Below are 26,204 nucleotides of genomic sequence, written 5' to 3' on the forward strand. Positions count from 1 at the left end.
GTTGAGCACCGTTGATTTATATGACATTTTCAAAACCATAACACAATAATGATGGAGAACAGATCAGTGAATGCCAGGGCTTAGGAGTTGAGGGTGGAAGAGGAGTCAGTGTGTGACTATAGTGGGATAGCAAAAAGGATGATGGAACTGTTCTGTATTCTGATTGTTTTGATGGTGATTACATGAATCTATACATGTGTTTAAAATCACAGAACTGTATGCTTTCTTAAAAAGGTCAATTTTACAGTATCATAATTTTTCCAAAATAATAAAAAGGAATCAGCACTAAACTAGTCCCTGTCATCTTCCCTACCTAAAAATATGTTAAGATTGGATATCACAGATATCAACAGTTAAACCACTATGAAATCTAAGAATTCTCTTTACTCTCATGTGCCTACAGATGAACATTCAACTGTATTTTTCAAATCTGAATAACTACTGCTCTGCAACCTTCATAACATGATACCTCTAGTGAATGACAACCAAGAAGCAATTTAATCAAGTCTTATTGATGCTGCCTTAGTAGGTGAGCTCAGCTGAATTCAAGTTCCTATTTAAATTATATGTGTATGCTGCTTGCTTTAGGAAATCCCCCAAAAAGGGTTTAATTTTTTCAAGGTGGTCTTGTAGTCCAAATTATGAAGGCAGCAAAAATGCAATGTTGTTTTTCACCATATTCTAATGGCATCTCTTTTCTTCAGTGATTAAAGAAAATACTCCTAGAGACAGTAGTACTGAGTGACCACTGCACTTCTTGACAGTAAAACATTGCCCTAATAAGACATGCTAGAATGTGGCTCTTGACCCTGGAAAATATAGTTGCAGAGAAAGAAATATATACTGGCAAATTTACACTAAAACTCCATCATTTTCTACTTGCTCTCAGGTTTCCTATCAAATATACACACATCTTGGAGGACCAAGAAACAACCAGTGCTCTGAGACCCTACCTTTCTGTTCTCAGTGAGCAAGTGTTCCACACACCTATGTTAGGTATACTGTCCTATCACTTGGCTGTGAGCAAATATACATATTTTATTAAATACAAATATGTTACTCAGCCTCCCTCTAGGATATGCACTGTTTAATCCTCCTAAAAAAGTGAATTATAATAAAATTTCATTAAGATGATACCACATTATTCAAAATAATACATAATTCAAAGCAAATGCTATTCCCTCATCAACAAGCTGCCTGATTACTCTATAATAAAAATCAGATAATGGAAAGCTAGCTAATTCAAAGCCCACTTTTTCCATCTCCTCGTGTTTCACATTAAGGAAGTTCCACTATATTTTAGAAGGCAGATAAATGCCAAATGGAGTCTTTCAAGTTTATTTTCAGTTAGCATTTGTAGTGCTGAGAGCTGAGGTTCTCCCTGTGTAATGCTATTCCTTGTATGACTCTGGGCAGAGACGCTGCTTGACTCCTTTATTTCTAGAAACTTATAAGGAGGTGCAATTCTGCCAGAGCTGGGACTTTATATCAGTAAAACAGATGATTATTCTATTCCCAGTATGAAATGAAAGAACAGATGAGCTCCTCAACTCCTTCAGAGTCAAACTTTCACAGGCATAGTATCATTAATTTGTTTGAAGTGAATTCCCAGAACAGCTACATCTACATTCAAAAGTAAGAACAAAGCTACATTCCAAAGCCAATTCTGAGGACTTCTGCAATATCCATTAATTTGAATTATCTTTCTGCTTTCCTCCCCAAGTACAAATAATGGAGGCTGACTATAATCTGAAAAACCAGGATGAGCCTTGCACATTATAAATTAAGATAAATAGCTAGCTTCATCTATTATTTCATGGCCCTTTTTATCCATTTAGTCTTCCTCTTCAATCTCTCTGAATTTAAAACAGCAATATTCTCTCCTAATAAGAACGTAAAAACATTTTTGTGAAATAAAAAGTGCTAACACTTTCATTTCCAGAATATACACTTTTTAAATTTATGTTATGCATAATTGTGTTACATGAGTAACATGCATAATTATACATAACATATAAAATGAAAGTGGTAGCGCTTTCATTTCCAGAATATATACTTTCTCAAACTATAAAGTTAGTCCCTGGAAAACAACAACTATCACAGTATTTCAAACAGACAGAAAACACCAGATACTTCATATTTTGAGTTTTCTTTTTCAGAGACCATAAATGAGGTATGCATATAATATATTTCATTTCTCACAGAAAAGGGACATTCTGAAAAACAAGCTGTGATAGAAGAAAGAAAAACTGTAAGATAATTCTTGTTTTTTACTACCTAAAAATGTCCTAAAGAAAATCAAATATTATTTAGAAATAAAAAATGAGGGGTTTTTTCCTTCCTTAAAAGACCTCTACTATCATACTTCTAATGTTAATATTAGGATTTCAATCAACTTTATTTATTTTTTTTATTTTTTTGAGATGGAGTCTTGCTCTTTTGCCCAGGCTGGAGTGCAGTGGTGCCATCTCTGCTTACTGCAACCTCTGCTTCTCAGGTTCAAGCTATTCTCCTGCCTCAGGCTACTGAGTAGCTGGGATTATAGGATCCTGCCACCACACCTGGCTGATTTTTGTATTTTTAGTAGAGACAAGGTTTCATCATGTTGGCCAGGCTGGTCCTGAACTCCTGACCTCAGGTAATCTACCCGCCTTGGCCTCCCAAAGTGCTGGGATTACACGCATGAGTCACCATGCCAGGCCTTTTCAATCGACTTTAAAATGCCCAAGGCATACTAGTTGAAAATATCAAAGCAAATTTCCTTTTTTCTCATTTCAGAGGCCAAACACTAGATCAGTTATGCCTGAAGGTATAGCAGTGTTTTAAAAAATAAAAGTTTAGTTTTTTAATTCTTTCTTATCCTAATTTTGTTCAGCCTTATTTACAAAAATAGAGGTCTCTCACCCAAGTACCTAAGCAAACACACAAATTAGAAAAGAAGTTAGGCTCAGGTGTAAAATTTCTGGCTTTTTTCCTTTCCTCCTTTTCCTTCTTTACCCATGAGAATGCAAGCTATCTCTGAAATTACTGTCAAAAGCAAGTGAGGTGCAGAGACCATGAAACAATATCAGGTTAAAAAAACCTGATTAACCATGCTTAAGCTAAAAAATATAAATGGTAATATACTGGTAAAATTGCATAAGTCACTCGGTTTATACTAGTTAAAAAGAAAATTCTATTACTCATTTCACAATAAATTATCTACATTATCATCTGATGAAAAACTACCAAGCTAATAATATTGTTATTTTAGAGCATTTCCCTAAATAACGGGTCTTAAGAAAAGCTTAAAATTTCATAATTTTCTCCAAATAAAATTAATTTTAATAATTAACATGTCATCTCCAAATTGTATTTTATCCATTCTTTCTTTCCTATGCTTTTATTGCATAAAGCAGAGTAATGGAAGCCCTTTACATAATGCATAAAAAGCATAAGTTGCCGTCTTACACAAAAACAAAAGTGGATTTGTAAATTCAAGATTCAAGTTATATTCTGGAATTCATCTTAGAAAAGAGGCCAGTCATACTATTCAAATCACAAAGAATTAGATAATAAGAGAGAGAGAGAAGAGTGTGTATGTACACACACGTGCATGTGTGTGCATACGTGTGTGTATTAGTCCGTTCTCACAGTGCTAATAAAGACATGGGTAATTTATAATGGAAAGAGGTTTAATGGACTCACAGTTCCACAGGGCTGGGAGGCCTTATGATCATGGTGGAAGGTAAAGGAGGGCCAAAGGCACATCTTTACATGGCAACAGGCAAGAGAGCATGCGCAGGAGAATGCCCCTTTATAAAACCATCAGATCTCATAAGACTTATTCACTATCACGAGAACAGCATGGAAAAGACCTGCCCTCATGATCCAATTACATCCCACCAGGTCCTTCCCACAACGCATGAGGAGCTACAATTCAAGATGAGATTTGGGTGGGGAACACAGACAAACCATTTCAGTGTATAATTTGAGTAAATGTAATTAGACTACAAGGGAAATGTCTAAAAATTTTAGCAAAATTGTAAAATGTGTGCAAACATCATGAAATAGCAAATGTTAAAGAAACATACACTATTTCCTAGCAAACAGACTTTAGAATCTCTACACTGAATAGAGAAAGCAAACATTTTTCAAAGAATATGACAATGCAGAGAACAGAATTAAAACAAGCTTTGGTCTTTAAAAAACTTTATTTCAAAAATAATTATAGAAAGTATATTTGCTATATTTTTTAAAAGCTATGTTTTTGTGAAGATAGTTTAGTTAATAAAAATATTTGCATAGATTGTTAACATCTTCTGACTGAAAACAATGTTTGGCTCCATATATATATACTGAACCTGGTGTCCTAGAATATATGCATGTAAGGGTTTACTCTGTTTTAGAAGAGAGTGTGGGAGGAGCGTAACCAATCATACTTCACTACAGTAAATGGACACATCTAGAATAGACATAATGTCATCACTGTCTGTGCCTTGGTCAAACAAGTACACTGATACTAAGAATCTGAGATGCTGCCTTTTATGCAAATTAAAACTGAACATAATACTACCATGCAGTGTGGTATTTCCAACACAGAATTATAAAAGAGGTGTCTTTTGGCTCTTCTAGCAAAGTGTCCACCTTTTTATTCATTCCAAGAAATGTACTTACTTATATTTTTACATTCCAAGAAGACATAAAACTTGGTACAATAGGTCAAAGGGACTGTTAAAAGCCCCTTTATTTAACAGAGCATTCATATATAAACAGAAAAATGATGTTGTTTGATGTTAACAATAACAATAAGCCCTCACCCTCACTAAACCAACAATTTAATAGGACTCTTTAGGGTGCGTGGTTTTGTAGCTATTTGAAGTTCTCTCTTCATCCATCTATTAAAATGGATCTCATAATTTATCTTCTGACTTTTCTAAGATGATTCAATATTGGATGTTCTATTTATTTAGTGAAACTTCTTTCTTAGCTTCTTTTCATTTGCTCGTCTCTTAAATGATGTTTCTTAGGGCTCATTTTTCTATCCTTTATTCCCTTGCCTTAATCAAACTCATTAGCAATCAACATTTCAACTATGCACTATAAATGTTTTTTTCTCAAAACTGTCTCTTCTTTCTCTTATGCACCAAACTGATTAAACCATCTGCATACTGAGTGTCTCAGAAGTCCTATAGGTATTTCAAGCTCAACATAACAACAACAGAATTCACTTTCTTCCAAAATCTGCTTTATTTTCTCTCTACGTATTTTGATGTCAATGAACATTCACCCAGTCTCCCAAATTATAAACTTCTGGCTTCATCTACGCAGGCTCACCAAATCTTAAAAAACTAAACTTTATATTTCAAAAAGAATTAACCATTTCAAAACTTAGATCTGAATGTGTCTTCCTTTGCTTAAAACACACACACACACACACACACACACCCCCCCCCCAAGATAGTCATCTTCTTATTGTATACAGGACCAGTTTCTCTAGATATCTCTCTCCTGCCTCGCTCTCCAAAGACACACCTATCATCTACAATAGGCCTTACTTGCACTTCCCAAGTATTTCTCTCACTCATTCAATAAATATTAAGAGCTATCTATATGCCAGGCACTGTTCAAAGCATCGAGGATACTGCAGTAAACAAAAAGTTTCTGCCCTTGTGTGAGTGACTTACATCCTGGTAGAAGAAGACAGACAAACCAAACAATTATACAATATATGAGGTGGCGGTAAGTACTATGGAGAAGAAGATCTACCTATAAAGGTAACACAGAGAAAAAAATGTATCACACATTATGAGACACTAATTTTTCCAGCAAACAGCATGTTCTTGCTATAAACTACAGAAGCCCAGCATGTCTTTAAAAGTGCAATTATACTTCTACATTCCTTAATTTATTTACCTTTCAACTTAAGCTACAATTTAAAAATACATCAAGTGTGATACTGAAATGTATAGTCATTGAGAGGCATAGCAGAACACAGCTTATTTCTAACAACCAATTATAGTAATTTTACTTTCTAAGATTAAAGTTGATAGAGTCGATTGTTTTCTTGGATTCTAGTGTTTTAGTTGGTTTCTAATGCACCCAGAAAAAGCATTGTGAGTGCTGGCACATTTCAAATTATGTCATGAGATTAGAATCTATTAAACATAAGTACTCATCTATAATTAATCTCACTGTTTGTTTCACTTTTCCTATAATACTCTAACTATACCATGGTTTTACATTCAGAACCTGCAAATTAAGACTTCACAGTAATACTAGAACATTTGAGACAGGAGTTTTTTGCTGGTGATTTAAAAACAGTTGTTCAATTGTCTGAGTCACTTAAGTACATTATATGTCTCAACTGTTTACAAAGTGCTGAAACAACATGAAAAAACCTACATAAGAGCACTGTTTAAGATATAGGATATTACTAAAAGATTTGACAATGAGCCAAAGAAAATTTACACAGACATTAATTGGCCTGTTTCATACTCAGAAAATTACAGATTTTCCTTACCATGTAAATAATAATACAGTTGAAAGGAATTGAAATTTTCCTCTGGGAATTTTCATTATTGTTCTATTACATGTGGCTCCAGTCTCAATCTCAGGACATAAAAGAATGAATGAATGAGTGAATGAGTGAGTGAGTGAATGCTGGTGTTTTAGTGCTCATATAAATCTGTAAAGAAAACTAATGTACTTTTTTAAGATGTAGAAGTTAAATCTGAAATGTTTTAAACTTCCATATAACTAAAGAGCAATGAAGCTCGGTGCAAGCTGAGCCTGACTTTAATGACTACAATCCACAAAAGCAGAGTTCTGTCAAAGTTTTCACGGTTTCAAGAAAAATGATAAACTTTGTCACTTCTTAAGCTTACACTTCCGTCAACAATCCCTAGATCCTCACCAACATGCCCATCATGGGATGCTCCTTTCTGTATCCTACATGCTGATCACCTTCTTCCCTCCACAACCTGGTTGGCAGACAGGGGGAAACATCTCAGGCCCAGCTGCAATTCCTACCTAAGTGTGGGCCCATAGGAAATAACGGATCGGGGAAAGGGATGGGGTAGATCAGTAGTCCACGGCATATTGGTAACTCTATGCTAGAGTGAAAAGCAGCTATCACTGTGCTCTCAAGGCCAGAGGTTATATTCTATTTAACAAACAAAACCAAAACAAAAGATAGGTAAGAGGCAAACTTTCCATATTCTCAAAGCTAAGGAGAAAAGAATATACATACCGCATCTGTGATGTCTATTTCATACACCCTTTGGAAAGTCCTACGCTCAAAGAAAACAAGTTTGCCGCTGCCACATCCTCTTTGCACAGATGTACCAGTGACTATGAGCTTATCATCCGGACTGAAACAGCAGTCAGTCCTATAGAAAAAAAGAGTTTATGAGTATAGGCTTATGACCTCCATAAGCTGGACAATAGTCTAACAATAATGAATGAATTAAATAAAACATCACTGTAATAAGAGCTAACTCCTATACAGGGCTTATGAGTCAAGCACTTACATTAATTTATTTAATGGTCACAATAATCCTATGCAGTAGATATTATCATCCACATTTTACTGATGAAGAAACTGAAGAAAATAATTTAGTTACACCTTGCACACGGTAACACAAGTAAGCAGCGTGGCTAAGATTCAAGCTTAGGCAGTCTGATTCCAGAATCTGTGCTTTTTAACTTCCACATTACAATTTTTTTAAATGTAAAGGGAGCATTTAAAAACTCCATATAGACATTAAGACTGTCTACAGACAGATATATATATATGATTAATGTCTAAGTAATGATTATTTTGGCCATTTTAAAAACTATTTTTACTAACACCACTACCATCACCCCCAAATAATTTGAGTTATGTCAAGTCGAACACCATGAAATGAGCCACAGGTTGCACTGCCGGAACCTAATAGATGGCTTTGATTCCAAGGCTTTTGTTATTGGCGGTCTGGCCATCTGACTGTGACTAATCCAAGACATGACCCAAAGAAGTTATATAGTTAGCATTACTTGTAGCAGGTATAATAGCTCAAAAAATTCTCATCAGCTATAAACTCATGTTTGTTTGTTTTAACATAAAATGCAATGGGCAGCAGACCGTGTTAGAGTTAGTGCTGCATTATTATACAGCTTCCTTCACTTGATGCTTGCATTATCATCATGCTAGCGTCATTATTGACACAGGTATAAAATTTCATTTCTACTAAAATAGAACAATTTGCCTAGGCACCAACTATAGGACTTAGAGGTCAAGTTTCAACTCAGCTGTCTCAAGAAAATCTTTAAAAGTTTCAGGTGACAATTTAGTAGATTGGAGATAACAGTGAGACAGTCTGAACAAGTGAAGGATGCTGAATTATTGAATTGAATGATTAAAAAACGAGAAAGAAAATGAGCTGTACTATAAATGCTCAGTAAATATTAAAAACTGCTTTAATGGTATGACAGCTCAAATTTTAAAAAAACAGAGATTTTAAAAGGCCCACCTTGTCATTTATACAATATTAAAAGAACAATTGAATCTCTTAAAACATTTTTACTACCTCAAGACTTGTGCATGCATACAATACACACAAACACATGAATAAATGCAAATACATAATTTTAACTTCAAAAAAGGTTTCTGAAGTCTACAGAATGTGCAAAATAAGAAAAAATAAAATATATTTTTCAAAAAACAGATTTTGATCACTCTCTCAAGTCTCTTTTCCAGAAGATCTAAAAGCCCTATGACATAAATTAACATTAAGGTAAAAATACTTTTCTATTCTCCTATGCTGATCAAATATTTTAAATATGCTACTTACATTGGGAACATGGTGGGAAGACCCGAGGCTGAAAAAAGTGGCTTATTAAATTGTCGTATGTCCCATAATTTTAATGAATCATCACCTGACAGAGGAATGAGGGGGGGAAAAAAGACAAAAAAGTGAATTGTGCAAAAAGGACTTGCTCCCAGTTTGTTAAACTTAATGTATAACTATAAGGAAGAAAGGGAAGGGGAAGGGAAGAAAGAGGGAGGAAAGAAAGGAAGAAAGATGCTAGACTCACACAAGCATGTTTTACTTTTTTAACTGTTCAGAGAGCCTGAAAGCAGTAGTCACAAGAACAGCTGAAAGCTATGTGATAATGAATTAGCCTTCTAGAAATTACTTTCCAGATAGATGTAGCATCTGCAAGGTAGAAGGTACCCTGGAGAATCTGCTCTGAAGTATGATATTAGAGCAGATGGTAGTTCCCCTGTGGTGTATTTGAACATACCTGACTTCTTGAAGAGATTTTAATTTAACAACTATCAGGACTGAAAATAGTTCAATTTACAACAGATTCCTTTTCCCACTGGTGTGTGGGTAAAGCTATCCATTAACGTTAATAAGGGTGAGCCATGCGATTTCCTTCTCTCCAGTGTAATTCTACCTACAGCTATCATTCTTCACTTTGCTGGGGAGCACAGCTTTGCCAAGCCATTTAAAGAATAATGAATATTTTTAAAGAATCACTTTTTGTGCTCACTTTGGCAGCACGAATACTAAGACTGGAACGATACACAGAAGATTAGCATGACCCCTGCACAAGCATGACATACAAATTTGTGAAGCATTCCATATTTATATAAAGAATAAATTTTAAAAATCACTTTTTAATATTTCTATAGGGCAAATTCCTGAAAAGAACAAAAACCAAATTTATATAATGTTTTCAGTGTTCTTGCTCCCCAGTGCCCACAGCTGAGGCCTGCCTCAACCCCTTGGGTCCAATAAGGAATCAGAATCAGGTGCAAATGAGGAGAGTGAAGAGTTCAGTAAAAAATCCCCCTTTTTACAGTGACGCTTCCTCTGAAACCACTTTTGGCAGGTGCACTAATTCACAACTGGCTCGACTCAGGACCTGCTTGTACTGGGAGAACTTTGTAAGCTCATCTTTGAAATGTCACTTTATTGCTTTTAGCTTTTTTTTTTTTGAGAACAAGTCTTGCTCTGTCACTCAGGCTGGAGTGCAGTAGTGGGATTGCAACTCACTGTAACCTCAGCCTCCCAGGTTCAAGTGATTCTCCTGCCTCAGCCTCCCCAGTAGCTCGGACTACAGACATGCACCACTACGCCCAACTACTTTTTGTATTTTTAGTAGAGACAGGGTTTCATCATGTTGTCCAGGCTGGTCTCAAACTCCTGGCCTCAAGTGATCCACCTGCCTCAGCCTCCCAAAGTGCTGGGATTACAGGTGTGGGCCACTGCACCCAGCCTATTTTTGGTCTTTAAAAAAAGGTTACATATCCCCACAATCTTCAAAAAATAAGAAAACATTAACCTATATTAATTCCATCTAATCCAGCAGGTTATGCAGTTAGCAGAAGCACCTTGTAACACCCTGAGTACTCTTTGCTAAACAGATTTCTATCTGTCATATTCTATACATCCAGGAAGGAAAATGATGGAATACAGTATATATGTGATATTAACCAATTAAGTTATCCAAAATCTATTAAATATGCATATTAAATATATATATATACACACACACACACATACACGTGTGTGTGTGTGTGTGTGTGTGTGTGTGTGTGTGTGTGTGTGTGAGAGAGAGAGAGAGATGGAAGGGAAACGTAAGAATTATCATCAAAATGGATTTTACTGAAATAGAGTTAGTTATACTTCTAAGGGAGTAATTATCAACTGGGTAATTACTCAGTGGAGTAATTATGGGCTCACCTATTCTATCACCTGTGAAGAATATTCAATCTACACTTTTCCTTTCTCCCCTGTTCTCCCCTAACTCCATCTCAGAGACTTGGATATACCATCCTAAAGATGCATGAGTGGATGTAGGAATTCTTAAGTGGAGCATTTATCATTTGAAAACTTTCCTAGGGGATTCAGATACACTCTTGGAATGAGAGCCATTGTTTTAAATAAATAATATATAGAACTTTAATTGGGAGTCATCTCTGAACTCAAGTAGCTGGTCAGAATTGATGGACCAAAATACATATTTTATACATATCCCATTTGCCATGTGTATCATGAAATATTGCATGTATACGTGCTTTGATTTTTTAAAGTTACACAAGTGAGAGAAGTTTAGATACAACAGTAAAGTTTTCTTAAACAGAATCTGAATGAGTTCCCAAGGGTAAAAGGACAAAGACTAGTTAAATTGAGGGGAAAGCTATGCCACTTCTCTTGCCTCTCTCTTCACTTCCACTATCCTACACACTGGGTTGTAAAGTCCTTTCAGGAAAAGGACTCTGTCTGTAATGTTTACAGTTTATACCCAGCACCTAACAGAATGACAGCTCATAGTAGGTGCTTAATATACAGTAGTTGAGTGACTGAATGAATAGCTAAATATCGCACTGCTAGACTCAGCTGCCTAAAGTGTAGCTCCTCCTTTGGCCTACAGAATAAAGGCTATGTAAGGACCTCTGCAGCATAGTTCCCATCTACTTACCATGCTACTAGTATTAATTTTCTTTACGTGATATTTAAGACCCTCTGTAACACAGCTCCAACCTACTTACTATGCTATTTCTTTTCTCTCCCCATATATGGGTCTATAGGAAAATCTTCAGCTATGTCCCATACTCTCACACAATGCTGCCTTCACTATTTTCCATCTGCTTCTATCAGTACACAGCCTATCTATGTGATAAAGACTTAGCAAAAAATTAGAAAGCTATATCCAACCATATGAATGTGGATAAGTAAACTTACAATATGACCATATAGAACTGTTTTTAAAAATAACATCTAGATATAGACTTCTTAAAAGTTAGTATTTGAACTGGAAAAAAAAAAAAGGCAATGGTCAACAAATAGAAGACTTTGAAGTACCAGACACAGAATTATAAAATGGTATGGAAGGAATATAGGTGATCATCTATAAACTTCCCAAGGCAGAGGCAGAGATCATCTGTAGAGGCTTCAAACTCTTATGGAATTTGAATATAAATGAAAAACTTAGGCAAAAAATAAGTAAATATTTAAAAATTTTACTTGGTAATTTTTAATACAAATAATGTTGCTAAGTTGGAAATGCATTTTAATGAAGAAATCAGACTGGCAAAGGTACATTAACAAAAATGACGGCAAGCTTTACTAAGCACTAGGATATTACCATCATATTTGTTAAAGATGATCATTTTATATACAGAAATACATCAAAATGAAAGCTTTTAACCTACCTCCACGAGAGGCAAGAACATTACCATCATAGGAAAAAGTCACACAGGAAGTGTCTGTGCCTGGGTCATGAGCCTGTTTATAGTGGAACTTCGGATGAACCTATTCACAAAGACAAAGTGTTAATATCTCACCTGAATTCAGAAGAGAATACTTCTGTGGCAAGAACATTTCACTTTATCATGATGACGATGATACACACCTATAGGCAAAGTATTAATTTCACATGACTGCAATTTGTTTTCTGGAAAAAAAAAAAGGCTTTTAAAAATATCCATTTGCCTTAATAAAGAATAGAGAAGGTAAGTCCTAGCAGGAGACATTTTTCCAAATTGCCCTAGCAAGCTCTATAAAAGATAAGGCTACAATAACTTCTTCATATTTACTTATTCATATTATGCTTATAAAGTTATTAGGACCAGTTCCTGTATTTATCGGAAACAGCAAATATAAATCAAGATTACAAGTGAGCAATCATTTATTTACCCCAAAATATTTATTGTATTCCTAGGATATGCCATACACTATGCACATGGTTGGAGGTCCTGAACTATCCTTAATGTGCCTGTAGAATGAATAACGATAATAATAATGGTAGCTAACCCTTACACAATGCTTATTGTATTTTAGGCACTATATGCTTTCCTATCTTGCCTATCTAGTCCTCACAATCACTCTGTAAGTTAGGTTCTACTATTATCTCCATTTTATAGTTTGAGAAACTGAGGTACAGAAACCGAAGTACCTTGTCTAAGGCCACACAGTTTGTAAGCAGTAGGGAAGAGTTTGAACCAAAAATACTCCTAAATACTGCATTATAATCCTTCTCTTACTGATTTATCTTTAATAGTATTTTTACTTCTAATGTTGTTTCTACACAGTTAATGACTTGTAATTCTACTACACCAAACTTGCCACTCAGTTATGACTTAGCAACCAGCACAAGGTACTAGGAAGTCAATTACCTCAAAAGGTATGGTCTATATGAATGAAGACATTTGGTCCATTAAAAACTTTGTCCCCTACATAGCTGTCATTACTAAGGTAACCTCTATAATAGTTCTGTATGTGTGTCTAGGTGCACCTGTGTATGCACACCAACATGACAAGCTGGCTAATTACACAATGATTCTGGGCCATTACCAATTTTCTTAGGGTACTTCCATAGCAAAAGACAGAGGCACTGCTGGTAATGACAGCATGTGAGTCCCTCCTGGGAGCCACAGGTATGGGAATGCAAGTGAGCTCATCTCCATTGTTCTTGTAGCAACCCTTATGAAGAATGAGTCACAAAACAGAGCTCATGTACTTTGCCCTCCCGATAATATCCCTGACACCCAGTCCCTGGGCTTACATCTAAAAAAACATCCAGTAATGAGGAGTACACCACCTTATAAAAGAAGGCCATTTCATTAAAAAAAAAAAATCTGTATAACTGAAAACTGGCTTCTCAGTTCTTCCTCTGGGTAACAGTCTTAGAATTTATATTAGTTATCATGCTTCTACCTTTCATGGATACAAAGAATTCATTGATTCAGCATTTTTTTAAATTGGACATCAACTGTATGGCAGACACTACGTAAGTTAATCAGAGAAAACACTAATGTGCAGAAATAAGCACAGCTTCTCAAAGACTTGGCAGTCCCCTGAAAGGATACAGATCAGCACACAGAGTGACAAGTGCTACAATGGGGAAATACAGAGTAATATGTAAGCACTGAGGAGAAGGTCCTAACCCAAACTTGACAATGAGGGAAAAAATAAATCAGAGATCTAACAGATAAAGTAAAAGTTAGCAGTTGCAGGAGCAGGAGGTGAGGGCAAAAAGTATTTTGGTCAGAGGATACTACACTGTGGTAAGCCAAATTTTTACTCTCGTGACCTCTGCCCCCTAGTGTGATGCCCATGAATACCTTATATGGTCAAAGAAGCTTGGCAGGTGTAATTATGGTTACTAATCAGCTAACCTTAATAGGTAGATTATCTTGGATTCCAGGTGGGGTTGAAGCAGTTGGATGAGCTACAGTGCTGACAAAAAAGTCACAGAAATGTGATGGAAGAGGAAGTCAGAGAAATTTGAGACATGAGAAGTGTCTGACATGTCACTATTGGCTTAAAGATGAAGGGGGCCACATGTCAAGGAAACAGGTATCTGAATCCTGCCACCAACCAATAAGCTTGAAAGAGAACCTTGAGCTCAGATTGACAGCCACATCCCAAGCCAATACTTTGATTTTAGCCTAGTGAGACCCTAAGAAGAGAATCTATCCACACTGTGCCAGACTTCCTACAGAAATTGTGAGAAACCAAAGGAATGGTGGGAACCTGATATGAACAGGCCCCAGATATCAAGGCTGTATAAAGACATGTGATATAGTTTTGATCTGTGTCTCCACCTAAATATCATGTCAAATTGTAATTCCCATTGTTGGAGATGGGACCTGGTAGGAGGTGACCTGATCATGGGGGTGGTTTCTCATGAATGGTTCAGCACCATTCCCTTTGGTACAGTCCTCATGATAATGGGTGAGTTCTCGTTAGATCTGATCATTTAAAAGTGTGTGGCACCTCCCTCCCCCTTCTCTTACTTCTGCCATGTGGAATGCCTCATTCCCCCTTTGCCTTCCACCAGGACTGTAAGTATCCTGAAGCATCCCCACAAGCCAAGCAGATGCCGGCATCATGTACCTCTATAGCCTGCAGAACCATGAGCTGATTAAACCTCTTTTCTTTATAAATTATGCAGCCTCAGATATTTCTTTATAGCGATGTGAGAACAGACCAATATACCATGTTAAAGAGCTTAGATTTTACCCTGAAGGCAAAAGGGAGCTGCTAAAGTTTAGGCAGAGGAGTAGTATGACTAGACTTGCTTATTTTTCAATGATCTTTCTGAACACATGTGGAGAACAGACTGGGAATATTCTGTTCCTAGGACAAACAAAACTCTGCTACCAACCTCAATATGAAAATCTGCCACTTGCTCATATCCCATCAAGTTACCAACTACTAAACTCTAAATGTAACTTTTGGAAAATCTTATAAACAGTGGTAGCAGTTTATCAAAAAGTCCCGTATTTCATTTGGCCTCCCAATGAATTTAGTTTTTTATTTGCTTGTTTTAAAAGTTTTGTTTTTAATGTTAAAAAATACATATAGATATCCAAATAGAGGAAAGACCTATCATTTCATGAGTGATGAGACAGTGTAGTACACTAAAAAGAGCATTGGGCCAGGAACCAGGAGGCACAAAATCTAGATTCAGTTGCAAAAACTAGCACTGTGACCTGGGACAAATTACTTAGCCTGTCTGGTTCACACTTCTATCTTCTGTAAAATAAAGAGATTGAAGTAAATGTTTTCCAGGGTCATTTATAGCTCTATGATTCTTAGGGAAAAGACAAAACAGGCAAATGCATAATACTTTATAATTCAATTAACTGATCAATATATACTTTATTAATAAGACAAAATCTTGAATGTCAATATTTGAAAATATAAGTACACACATGCATATAGATGTGTACACACTCATATACAAGTAAGCAAAGTGAGAAAAAGAACCTTAAAAGGTGTAGAATCCAGTGGATTCACATCACACAAACTGTGTGATGCCCAGAGCATGCAGACAGTTCCATTTGATAGTCTTAACTATAACACTTGTTGTTCCAGAGAAGAAAAGAGATGAGATTGTGGAATCTGATGCTCCCTAAATTAGTCTTGCTTCCCTGTGCTTGTAATCACCCTATGTGGGATTCTTAAGTTTAAAGATGGATAGCCATCCAGTGCTCAAGTAAAGAAAAAGTGATCTGCTTTTGAAAAAAAAAAAAAAAAAATTCTGCTAGATCTAAGAGGTGATGATGTAGATACGATATAATGAACTGAATGGGAATATGGGATTTTGACTATAGGTGATTTCATCTTACTGTAGTAAGAAGGGACTTCACCAAATATTCATCTGCTATATGTTTATGTCTCCTCATTTAGTATTCCCTTTAAAGGAGCATTATGTTGGAGGTGTAATGTTTTGAAACCCAACTCAGAATTCATTATTTATAATGCAGAAAGAGTGAATATATGCCACACAACAAGCCCGATCCAGTCTTTCTGACCTCCAACATATTCCATTGCTGTATATATTTACATTTTAGTGCAACACCCTTTTAAAGTAATAAATGGCTGGATATTAATAATCAAGGTCCCAAGGGAGAGGAAGAGATGCACTCAAAATATATTAATTCAAGCTGGGTGCGGTGGCTCATGCCTATAATCCCAGTACTGTGGGAGGCTGAGGCGGGCAGATCACAAAGTCAAGAGATTGAAACCATCCTGGCCAACATCATGAAACCCCGTTTCTACTAAAAATACAAATATTAGCTGGGCGTGGTGGCATGCACCTGTAGTCCCAGCTATTCAGGAGGCTGAAGCAGGAGAATCACTTGACCCAGGAGGCGGGGGGTGCAGTGAGTCAAGATCATGTCACTACACTCCAGCCTGAGCAACAGAGTGAGACTCTGTCTCTAAATTAATAAATAATCTAATTCATTTTCTCTTTCAAAGGATCTAATAAAAAGGCACCAAGTCTTTAGTTGATTGAGATAAAGAGCTCCCAAATTTTATATCAAAAAGTGCTCTTCAATTATTAACTTCATCTTAACTAAAAACAAAGGTATATTTCAATGAGGAAAAAGAGACAAAGGTGACCTAAAATTTGCGTCAAGCATCAACACTCGGACAGTCCATTATGACAGATAGCCTCACACTTTGAAAACAATGTCAACCTAACTGAAAAACACTTCTGGCATAATGTCAGGAATCTAAAACTGCAACTTGTCCTTTAACTGCTGTTATAATCATCCTAAGTAAAGAACATAGTTCTTTAGGAAGTTGAGATTGATTATTAACTTACACAGACTTATTCTTTTTTTTTTTTATTTGAGATGGAGTTTCACTCTTGTTGCCCAGGCTGGAGTGCAATGGCATGGTCTCATAGGCTTCTTATTCTTAGGTGTACCTTACACTATGATTTGGAGAAATCAAGTCTCAAACATTCACAAAGATGGAAAATGCAAGCACAAAAGCCTAGAGTTTTAAAGGCCATGTCTGGGACCATACAATACAAACTCCCAATTGGTAAAACTATCTCTATACCTCTTTTCTCAGCAGATGGTCATGGAGCCTCTGGCAGTAAAAAATGCATTATACCACAAGGAGTATCAGTCCATTTCTGGGTGGCTCTAACTGGCAACACTTTTTTAAACTGGATCCAAGACTCACTTCTAACAACTACTTATGAGTCCTGGTCCAGTCGTCTGTGGCTATGCTGACTAAATATAGTTTTTCTTCTCTGACACAGTCTGTCAAATTCTTAAGAGAAAACTCTATCTTCCACAAATTCTTTTATTTATTTATTTATTTATTTATTTTATTTTTCCTTTCTGAGACAGGGTGATTTCCTGTCACCCAGGTTAGAATGCATTGATGTACTCAATGCTCGCTGCAGCCCCAATCTCCCAGGCTCAAGCAATCCTCCTGCCTCAGCCTCCCAAGTACTGACTACAGACACAAGCTACCATGCCTGGCTGGTTTTTATATTTTATTTTGTAGAGCAGGCAGGGGTCTCACTGTGTTGTCCAGCTGGTCATGAACTCCTGGGTCTCACAACATTGGGAAGTGATCTTCCCACCTAGGTCTCACAATGTTAGGAAGATTTGGGCAAGATGGTTGATTAGATGCAGCCAGGTGGAACAGCTGCCACCAAGGAACCAGAATGACTGGCATACTCCCAACAGATCTTCAGAGAGTAGATGGAAGGAAGACACAGAAGCTGGGCTGAAGGAAGAGGAAGCTGGGAACCCTGCATAGGGTTATAGCATACTAGACTTGCTTCTGGCCCCCAGTGACTCCAAGGGAGCAGATGAAGTGAAAAAGCAAGGAGCAACCCGCTCTTGCCATGGGCCTTTAGAATCCTAGAAGGAGGAGACCCCTTGATCAGCATGGACACTTAGTTGGCAGGGAAAGCTGCTTAGAAAAGTAGTAGGGGCAGCACATCAGCCAACAGAGTTTGGTGTGGGAGCATCTGTAGTGGAGCACTGCCAGGGATGCCTATACCCCTAGGATGGACTTGCTCACATAGAAGACTTTAGCTGTAAGCAAACTGTTGGACCTGAAACTGTAGGGGCAGTCTTGCCCATCAAATGGGGCTGGTCTGACCTGAGTATCCCTGAGTCAGCGGGTCTCTCCCAGGGCCCCAGTCTGGCTAGGCCTGCTTGCAGTGCAGCCTCAGGTACCCTGGGAGCCTGTATCATAGCTCCTGCACTGGCAGACCATGCCTGACCATTGGAGAGCTCCAGTGGGGCAGCCCCTGTGGCCATATACCAGCCTGCCAACACCCTCTCCTCACTGCAGCTTCCCCCAGGCCCACAGCAACCCCCTACATCATTTTGCTGGTGTGTGTCTGCGTGAGTGGATTTTGCCTTCCCTGCTCAACCAGCATAAGCCTGTAACCTGTCCTGATACTGTTACTGGTAAGAGTGCACACCACCTCCTCACCCACACTGTACCACCATTGCAGTCAGTGCCTCAATGGGCACAGAGCCCACCAACCCTGCCCCCACCAACACCCTGTCCCAGTGCCAACACTGCTGCCTGAGTGAAAATAGAGACAGAGAACATTGGACCCTCCCCTTCCCTGAGCAGCCAATCCCTGGCTGCATGAAACATGCACAGAGGGCACACACAGACCTGTGCTTGCCAGCATCCTACCCCCACGCTAACACCACCATCAACTTGACCACACACACAGTTGCCAGGGTGGGCCCTCATCCCCCTGAGCTGTGCTGCTTCCATTGCTTCTGGGAATGCCTGCACAGAGGTAGGCACTCCAATACCTATTAAGCACACTGCTGCAGCCATCAAGCATGCACCCCTCTACCCCTCCACAGTACTGCTACTGCTGCTTCTGGCACGTGTGAACAAGGATGGATCCCGCTGCCACGACCCTACAAAATGCTTAAGCTGGCACCATCTATCGAAGTGTAATGACCCTCACCCCAGTGCAGTGGGTTCCTAATCAAAAGGAGCCAGAGAACAAGGTCAGGTAGTGATACAAGACCCCCAGAGTTAGAGCATACAGTCCAGGAGTTGTGTGCTGAGCCTTGGCCCCATAAAATCTTCTAGAAATGAAGCTAGTTGACTGAACCCACATTATACCAAAATCAAATCACCAATGTCATCAAGTAGGATAAAAGAAAAAAGAAATCCCAAGGACACCAACTTCAAAGACTGAAGGAACATCAGCCCACAAAGATGAGAAAGAACCAGTACCAGAACTCTGACAACTCAAAAAGCCAGAGTGCCTTCTTTCCTCCAAATGACTGAACTACCTCTCCAGCAAGGATTCTGAACCAGGCTGAGACAGCTGAAATGACAGAAACAGAATTCAGAATATAGACAGGAAAAAAGATCACTGAGGTGCAGAACTACATTGAAACCCAATCCAAAGAAAGTAACAATCACAACAAAATGACATAGGAACTGACAGACAAAACAGCCAGAATAGAAAAGAATGTAATGAACCTGATAGAGCTGAAAAATATACTACAAGAATTTCACAATGCAATCACAAGTATTAACAGCAGAATAGACTAAACTGAAGAAATAATCTCAGAGCTTGAAAACTGGCTTTCCAAAATGAGACAGTCAGGCAAGAATAGAGAAAAAAGAATGAAAAGGAACATATAAAACCTCTGAGAAATTGAGATTATGTAAAGAGACCAGATCTACTACTAATTGGTGTCCCTGAAAGAGATGGGGAGAATGGAAACAAATATTTCAGGGAATCATTCATGAGAACTTTGCCAAACTAGCTAGAGAGGCCAACATTCAAATTCAGGAAATGCAGAGAAACCCAATAAGATACTTCACAAGACTATCATCCCAAAGACACATAATAATCAGAATCTTTAATGTTGAAATGAAAGAAAAAATGTTAAGGCAGCTAGAGAGAAAAGTCAGGTCACTTCCAAAGGGAAGTCCATCAAACTAACAGACGACCTCTCAGCAGAGTCTACAAGCCAAAAGAGACTGGGGGCTGATATTCAACATTCTTAAAGAAAAGAAATTCCAACCCAGAATTTCATATCTAGCCCGGCTAAGCTTCATAAGCAAAGGAGAAATAAGATCCTTTTCAGACAAGCAAATACTGAGGGGATTCATTACCACCAGCCCTGCCTCATAAGAGGTCCTAAAGAAAGCACTAAATATAGAAAGGAAAGACTGTTAACAGCTACTACAAAAACACACTTAAGTACAAAGACCAGTGACACTATAAAGCAACCACACAAACAAGTCTGCATACTAACCAGCTAACATCATGATGACAGGATCAAATCCACACATATCAATACTAACCTTGAATGTAATGGGCAAAATGCCCCAATTAAAAGGCACAGAGTGGCAAGCTGGATAAAGAACCAAGACCATATGTTATGTTGTCTTCAAGAGACCCATGACATCCTAAGTTCAAAATAAGGGGACAGAGAAAAATCTACCAAGCAAATGGAAAACAGAAAAAAGCAGGAGTTGCAATCCTAATTTCAGACAAAACAGATTTTAAAACAACAAAGATAAAAATGACAAAGAAGTGAATTACATAATGGTAATAGGTTCATTTCAACAAGAAGACCTAGCTATCCTAAGTACATATGCACCCAGCACAGAGGCACCCAGATTCACAACACAAGTTTTTAGAGACCATCAAAGAGACTTAGACTCCCACATATTAGTAGTGGAAGACTTCAACAACTCACTGACAGTACTAAACAGATCATCAAGGCAGAAAATTAACAAAGATATTTAGGACATAAACTCAGCACTGGATCAAATGGACCTGACAGACATCTATAGAACTCTCCACCCAAAACAACAGGACATATATTCTTCTCATCACCACAAGGCACATACTCTAAAACTGACCACATAATTGGATATAGGACACTCCTCAGCAAAAGTAGAATAACTGAAATCATAACAACCACTCTCTTGAACCACAGCATAATAAAATTAGAAATCAAGACCAAGAAAAGCACTCAAAGCCATATGATTACATGGAAATTGAATAACCTGCTCATGAATGACTTTTAGGTAAATAATGACATTAAGGTAGAAATCAAGTTCTTTGAAACTAATGAGAACAAAGATACAACATACCAGAATCTCTGGGACACAGCTAAGGCAGTATTAAGAAGGAAACTTATAGCAGCATTAAATGCCCACATTGAAAATGTAGTTAGAAAGATCTTAGCAGCCTAACATTACAACTAAAAGAACTAGGGAAGCAAAAGCAAAGCAACCCCAAAGCTAGCAGAAGACAAGAAATAACCAAAATCAGCACTGAAATGAAAGAGACTGAGAGGCAAAAAAAAAAAAATCATTCAAAAGATCAATGAATCTAAGAGTTGGTTTTTTGAAAAAAAAATTAAGAGACCATTAGCTAGACTAAAAGAAGAAAAGAGAGAAGATCCAAATAAACATAATTAGAAAAAACAAAGGGGTTATTATCACTGACTCCACAGAAATACAAAGAACCATCAGAGTATTATGAATATTTTTATGTACACAAACTAGAAAATCTAGAAGAAATGGATAAATTCCTGGACACATACAACCTATCAATACTGAAGAAGGAAGAAATGAATCCCTGAATAGACCAATAACAAGCTCTGAAATAGATCAGTAATAAATAGCCTACCAAACAAACTAAGCCCAGGACCAGAAGGATTCACAGCTAAATTTTTCCAGATGTACAAAGAACAGTGGTACCATTTCTACTAAGCTTACTCAAAAAAACTGAGGAAGAGGGACTCTTCCCTACCCATTTTATGAGGCCAGCATCATCTTGATACCAAAATCTGGCAGAGACACAAGAAAAAAAGAAAATTTCAGGCCAATATCCTTGATGAATATTGATGCAAAAATCCACAACAAAATATTGGTAGACTGAATCCAGTAGTATAACAAAAAGCTTATCCACTACAATCAAGCAGTCTTCATCCCAGATGCCAGGTTGATTTACCGTATGCAAATCAATAAATGTCATTCATAACATAAATAAAACTAAAGACAAAAACCACATGATTATCTCAGTAGATGCAAAAAAGGCTTCTGATAAAATTCAACATCCTTCATGTTCAAAACTCTCAATAAACTAGATATTGAAGAAGCATACCTCAAAATAATAAGAGCCATCTATGACAAACCCACAGCCAACATCATAATAAATGGGCAAAAGCTGGATGCATTGATCTTGAAATCAGAAACAAGACAAGGATGCTGTGTCTCATCTCTCCTATTCAACAAAGTATTAGAAGTTCTGGCCAGAGGAATCAGTCAAGAGAAGGAAATAAAGGGCATCCAAATAGTAAGAGAAGGAGTCAATTTATGCCTGTTTGCAGACAACATGATTCCATATCTAGAAAAACTTCATAGTCTCAGCCCAAAAACTCCTTAACATAATAAACAACTTCAGTAAAGTCTCAGGGTACAAAACCAACATACAAAAATTACTAGCATTCCTATACATGGAAAACAGCCAAGCCAAGATAAAATCCCATTCTCAATATCCACAAAAAGAATCAAATACTTAGGAATACAGCTAACCAGAGAGGTGAATGATCTCTACAATGAAAACTACAAAAAACTCCTCAAAGAAATCAGAGATGACATGTACAAACGGAAAAACATTGCATGCTCATGGATAGAAGAATCAGTAACATGAAAATGGCCATACTGGCCAAAGCAATTTACAGATTCAATGCTATTCCTATCAAGGTACTAATGATATTCTTCTCAGAACTAGAAAAAACTATTTGAAAACTATTTCTGTTATAAAATTATTTAAAACTACTTTAAACTATTCATATGGAACCAAAAAAGAGCACGAATCGCCAAGGCAATTCCAAGGAAAAAGAACAAACCTGGATACAGCACACTACCCAACCCACATACTACAGGGCGACAGTAACCAAATTAGCATGGTAGTGGTACAGGAACAGACACATAGACCAATGGAACAGAATAGAGAACCCAGAAATAAGGCCACATTCCTAGAACCATCTGACCTTCAACAAACTTGACAAAAATAAGCAATGGGTAAAGAATTCCCTATTTAATAAATAGTGCTGAGAGAACTGGCTAGCCATATGCAGAAAACTGAAACTGGACCTGTTCCTTATACCATATACAAAAATCAATGTAAGCTGGATTGAAGACTTAACATGTAAAACACAAAACTATAAAAATCCTAGAAGAAAATGTTGGCCATACGATTCAGGATATAGGCACAGGCCAAGATTTCATGATGAACATGCCAAAAGCAGTTGCAACAGAAGCAAAAATTGACAAACGGGATCTAATTAAACTAAAGAGCTCCAGCACAGCATCAGAAACTATCATCAGAGTAAACAGAAAACCTACAAAAAAAAACAAGCAAAGTATCGGGATTACAGGCGTGAGCCACCATGCCTGTCCCACAAAGTCATAAATATGTCACCTCTGGAAACTTTCAATAATCTTAACATTTTGCAGTGGTACCAAGGGTCAGTGAGTTTATATTCAGTGGCTGCCTAGATCCCAATGTCTACATATTACTCTAGTATATCTAACAATGCAGGAAAAAGTCTTCAAAATGATCACAATGCCTCTCATAAGAAATAGAAACAGTGGAAAAAAACTATTCAAATGTAAGGATTTAAATGAATCACTGTCTGAAAATAGAGATAATATTAATAGAAAGATTATTAGTCCTAGGGCTAGGGCTACTTGACCTAAAATTTTAGCTCACTACATTTAAGTTTGATCCTGGCCAACCTGTTTGACTTTTCCAATGCTCAGCTTATTAATCTTTAAAATAATATGTCTTGCATCCTCCCACCCCTTCCCTTCTCCCTAACTCACAAAAAGACTGATCTATAGTTAATTTCCTTTTTTCCCTGCCTTATGTCCCTGCCTTAATAAACTACAGGTTTATTAAACTATCATGCATACCTCCCCTCAAAGGTCCTAAAATGCAACTATGCTGCAAAACACAAATTCTAAAAGTAAGATGAACCAAATGCTGGGATACCTAACAAATTGGATGTACCAACCTTTGACTGTCCTCTCATATCTATCCCTATGACCTCTCAATAGAATTAGTCTTTTTCTCATTGGGGATCTATTTTCAAGCTGTTTCATCATCTATTAAATCAAAATAGTACCCACTTCATAGGCAGTTGGGAGAATTTAATGACTTAATGCAAATGTGGCACACCCCTTTGCAATATAGTTTTGCTGTTCTTTTTATCAAGATGTGGCATCTATTTCTCTATACTTTGTATCTTGGTATGGACATGTGACTTGCTTTGGCTTACAGGAAATGTAGCCATGAAAATGTGCCTCTCACACCTCCAATTGTAAAAAGCGTAAATGACTGACACTCTCACTGCCTCTGTCACTGAGTACGCTTTGTGAGGCCTGAGTGTGGGGGATAAATGGAATTCCAGTTAGCTTGGCCAAAATTTTCTTAGCATTGTGCTACAGTCCAAGACCCTTTCTGCACATCACCCCTTTTCCTTTTCTTTCCATATAACATTTTTATTGAGACATAATTCACATACCATGCACTTTGTCCACTTAAATTGTGTAGTTCAATGTTTTCATTATATTCCAAGAGTTGTGTAGCCACCACCACAATCAATTTTAGAACATTTGCACTATCACAAAGAGAAAGCCCATACATATGAGGCAATCACTCCCCCTTTTCCTGTAATACTTCAGTCCTAAGCAACGAGTGATTTAGTTTCTGTGTAGATTTGCCTAAACTGAACACCTCATATAAATGAAATCATAAAATATGCTGTCTTTTGTGACTGGCTTCCTTCATTTAGCATGTTTTTGAGGTTCATTCATGTTATAGTATGTAGCAGCACTTCACTTCTTTTTATTGCCAAATAATATTTCATTGTATGGATGCACCACATTTTATTTATCCATTCATCCGTTAATGGAAATTCACTATTCCATCCTTTCCTCTCTCCTTCATAAATGCATGGTCTACATCATGGTCTGACTCTCTCCAGCCTTCTCTGGTTCCCTCCCCAGTTCCCCTTCTAGGTGCTCCCCAATAAATCTCTTATACATTTAATCCTGTCTTGGCTGCTTCTCAGAGGACCCAGACTAACATAAGTGGTGCCAGGAGTGGTCTGACAACACAGGTGGTAAGAGGAGAATCTGGGACTGCCTCCCATTGCCCAGGAGGATTGCTTCCGTCCAGGAGTTCGAGGCTGCAGTGAGCCATACTGCACCCCTGCACTCCAGCCTGGGCAACAGAGCAAGACCTCGACTCTAAAGAAAACAAAATTTTTTTAAAAGAGAAAAAAATAATTATGTTCCAGGTCAAGATGTTTACCCCTTCCCTTCCTCTTTCCTTCCTTTTAAAGAAATAATAAGAACAAAAGACAGTGAGATCTGACAAAGGCTTCTGAAAAGTCCATTTGGCATCCCCATTAATGTAAAAGTGAAATAATGAAGTTTTCGCAACCTACATTTACAATGTCAACCACATTTATCGTGAACCTATTATACACACAACACTGAGATATATAAATAAAAAGAAAACACAGAATTTTCTTCAAATAATTTGCAAGTTAAGAGGGAAAACATGTATGACATCATATTCTTTCATAAAATATTTATTGTACCAACTATAAGCCAGGCATTTTGGAGGGCACCAAAATGGCTAAGAATGCTCTGTGCCATTAATGGAGAAGTTCACAAATGAAAAAGAAAGAGAGTGTGCATTTACGACGAGGGTTGAACCTTCTAGGAGGGTTCTCTACTTTCAGTCCAGGTTCACTATTGCAACCATTGGGATTTCAGAAAACAGCTATGATTTAGCATTTATTTTTTATCTGTGTTTGGCAAAGAGATAACCCAGCCTTCATTCATAACTGACCTATGTTGTAATTATATGCCTCTTTG

At 37.4% G+C, this 26,204-nt stretch overlaps 1 protein-coding gene and 1 non-coding gene across 4 annotated transcripts in view; one reads left to right on the forward strand and one right to left on the reverse strand.

The window, feature by feature from the left end:
* The window catches only part of WDR70 (WD repeat domain 70), a 329,425-nt gene that overhangs the window by 42,885 nt on the left and 260,336 nt on the right, over nt 1–26,204 (reverse strand). For all 3 annotated transcript variants that reach the window (XM_017548233.2, XM_017548235.2, XM_037745605.1), the window contains exons 11-13: nt 12,188–12,287; nt 8,814–8,898; nt 7,232–7,370 (exon numbers count right to left, since the gene is read on the reverse strand). In XM_017548233.2, the coding sequence (XP_017403722.1) occupies nt 7,232–7,370; nt 8,814–8,898; nt 12,188–12,287 (324 nt within the window). The remainder of the gene's footprint in view (nt 1–7,231; nt 7,371–8,813; nt 8,899–12,187; nt 12,288–26,204) is intronic.
* Nucleotides 9,512–9,618, forward strand: LOC119474058. Its single transcript, XR_005203362.1, has one exon. It is a non-coding gene; the product is annotated as a U6 spliceosomal RNA (small nuclear RNA).

Source organism: Cebus imitator, unplaced genomic scaffold (assembly GCF_001604975.1).
Source record: "Cebus imitator isolate Cc_AM_T3 unplaced genomic scaffold, Cebus_imitator-1.0 Scaffold205, whole genome shotgun sequence".
Lineage (NCBI taxonomy): Eukaryota > Metazoa > Chordata > Mammalia > Primates > Cebidae > Cebus > Cebus imitator.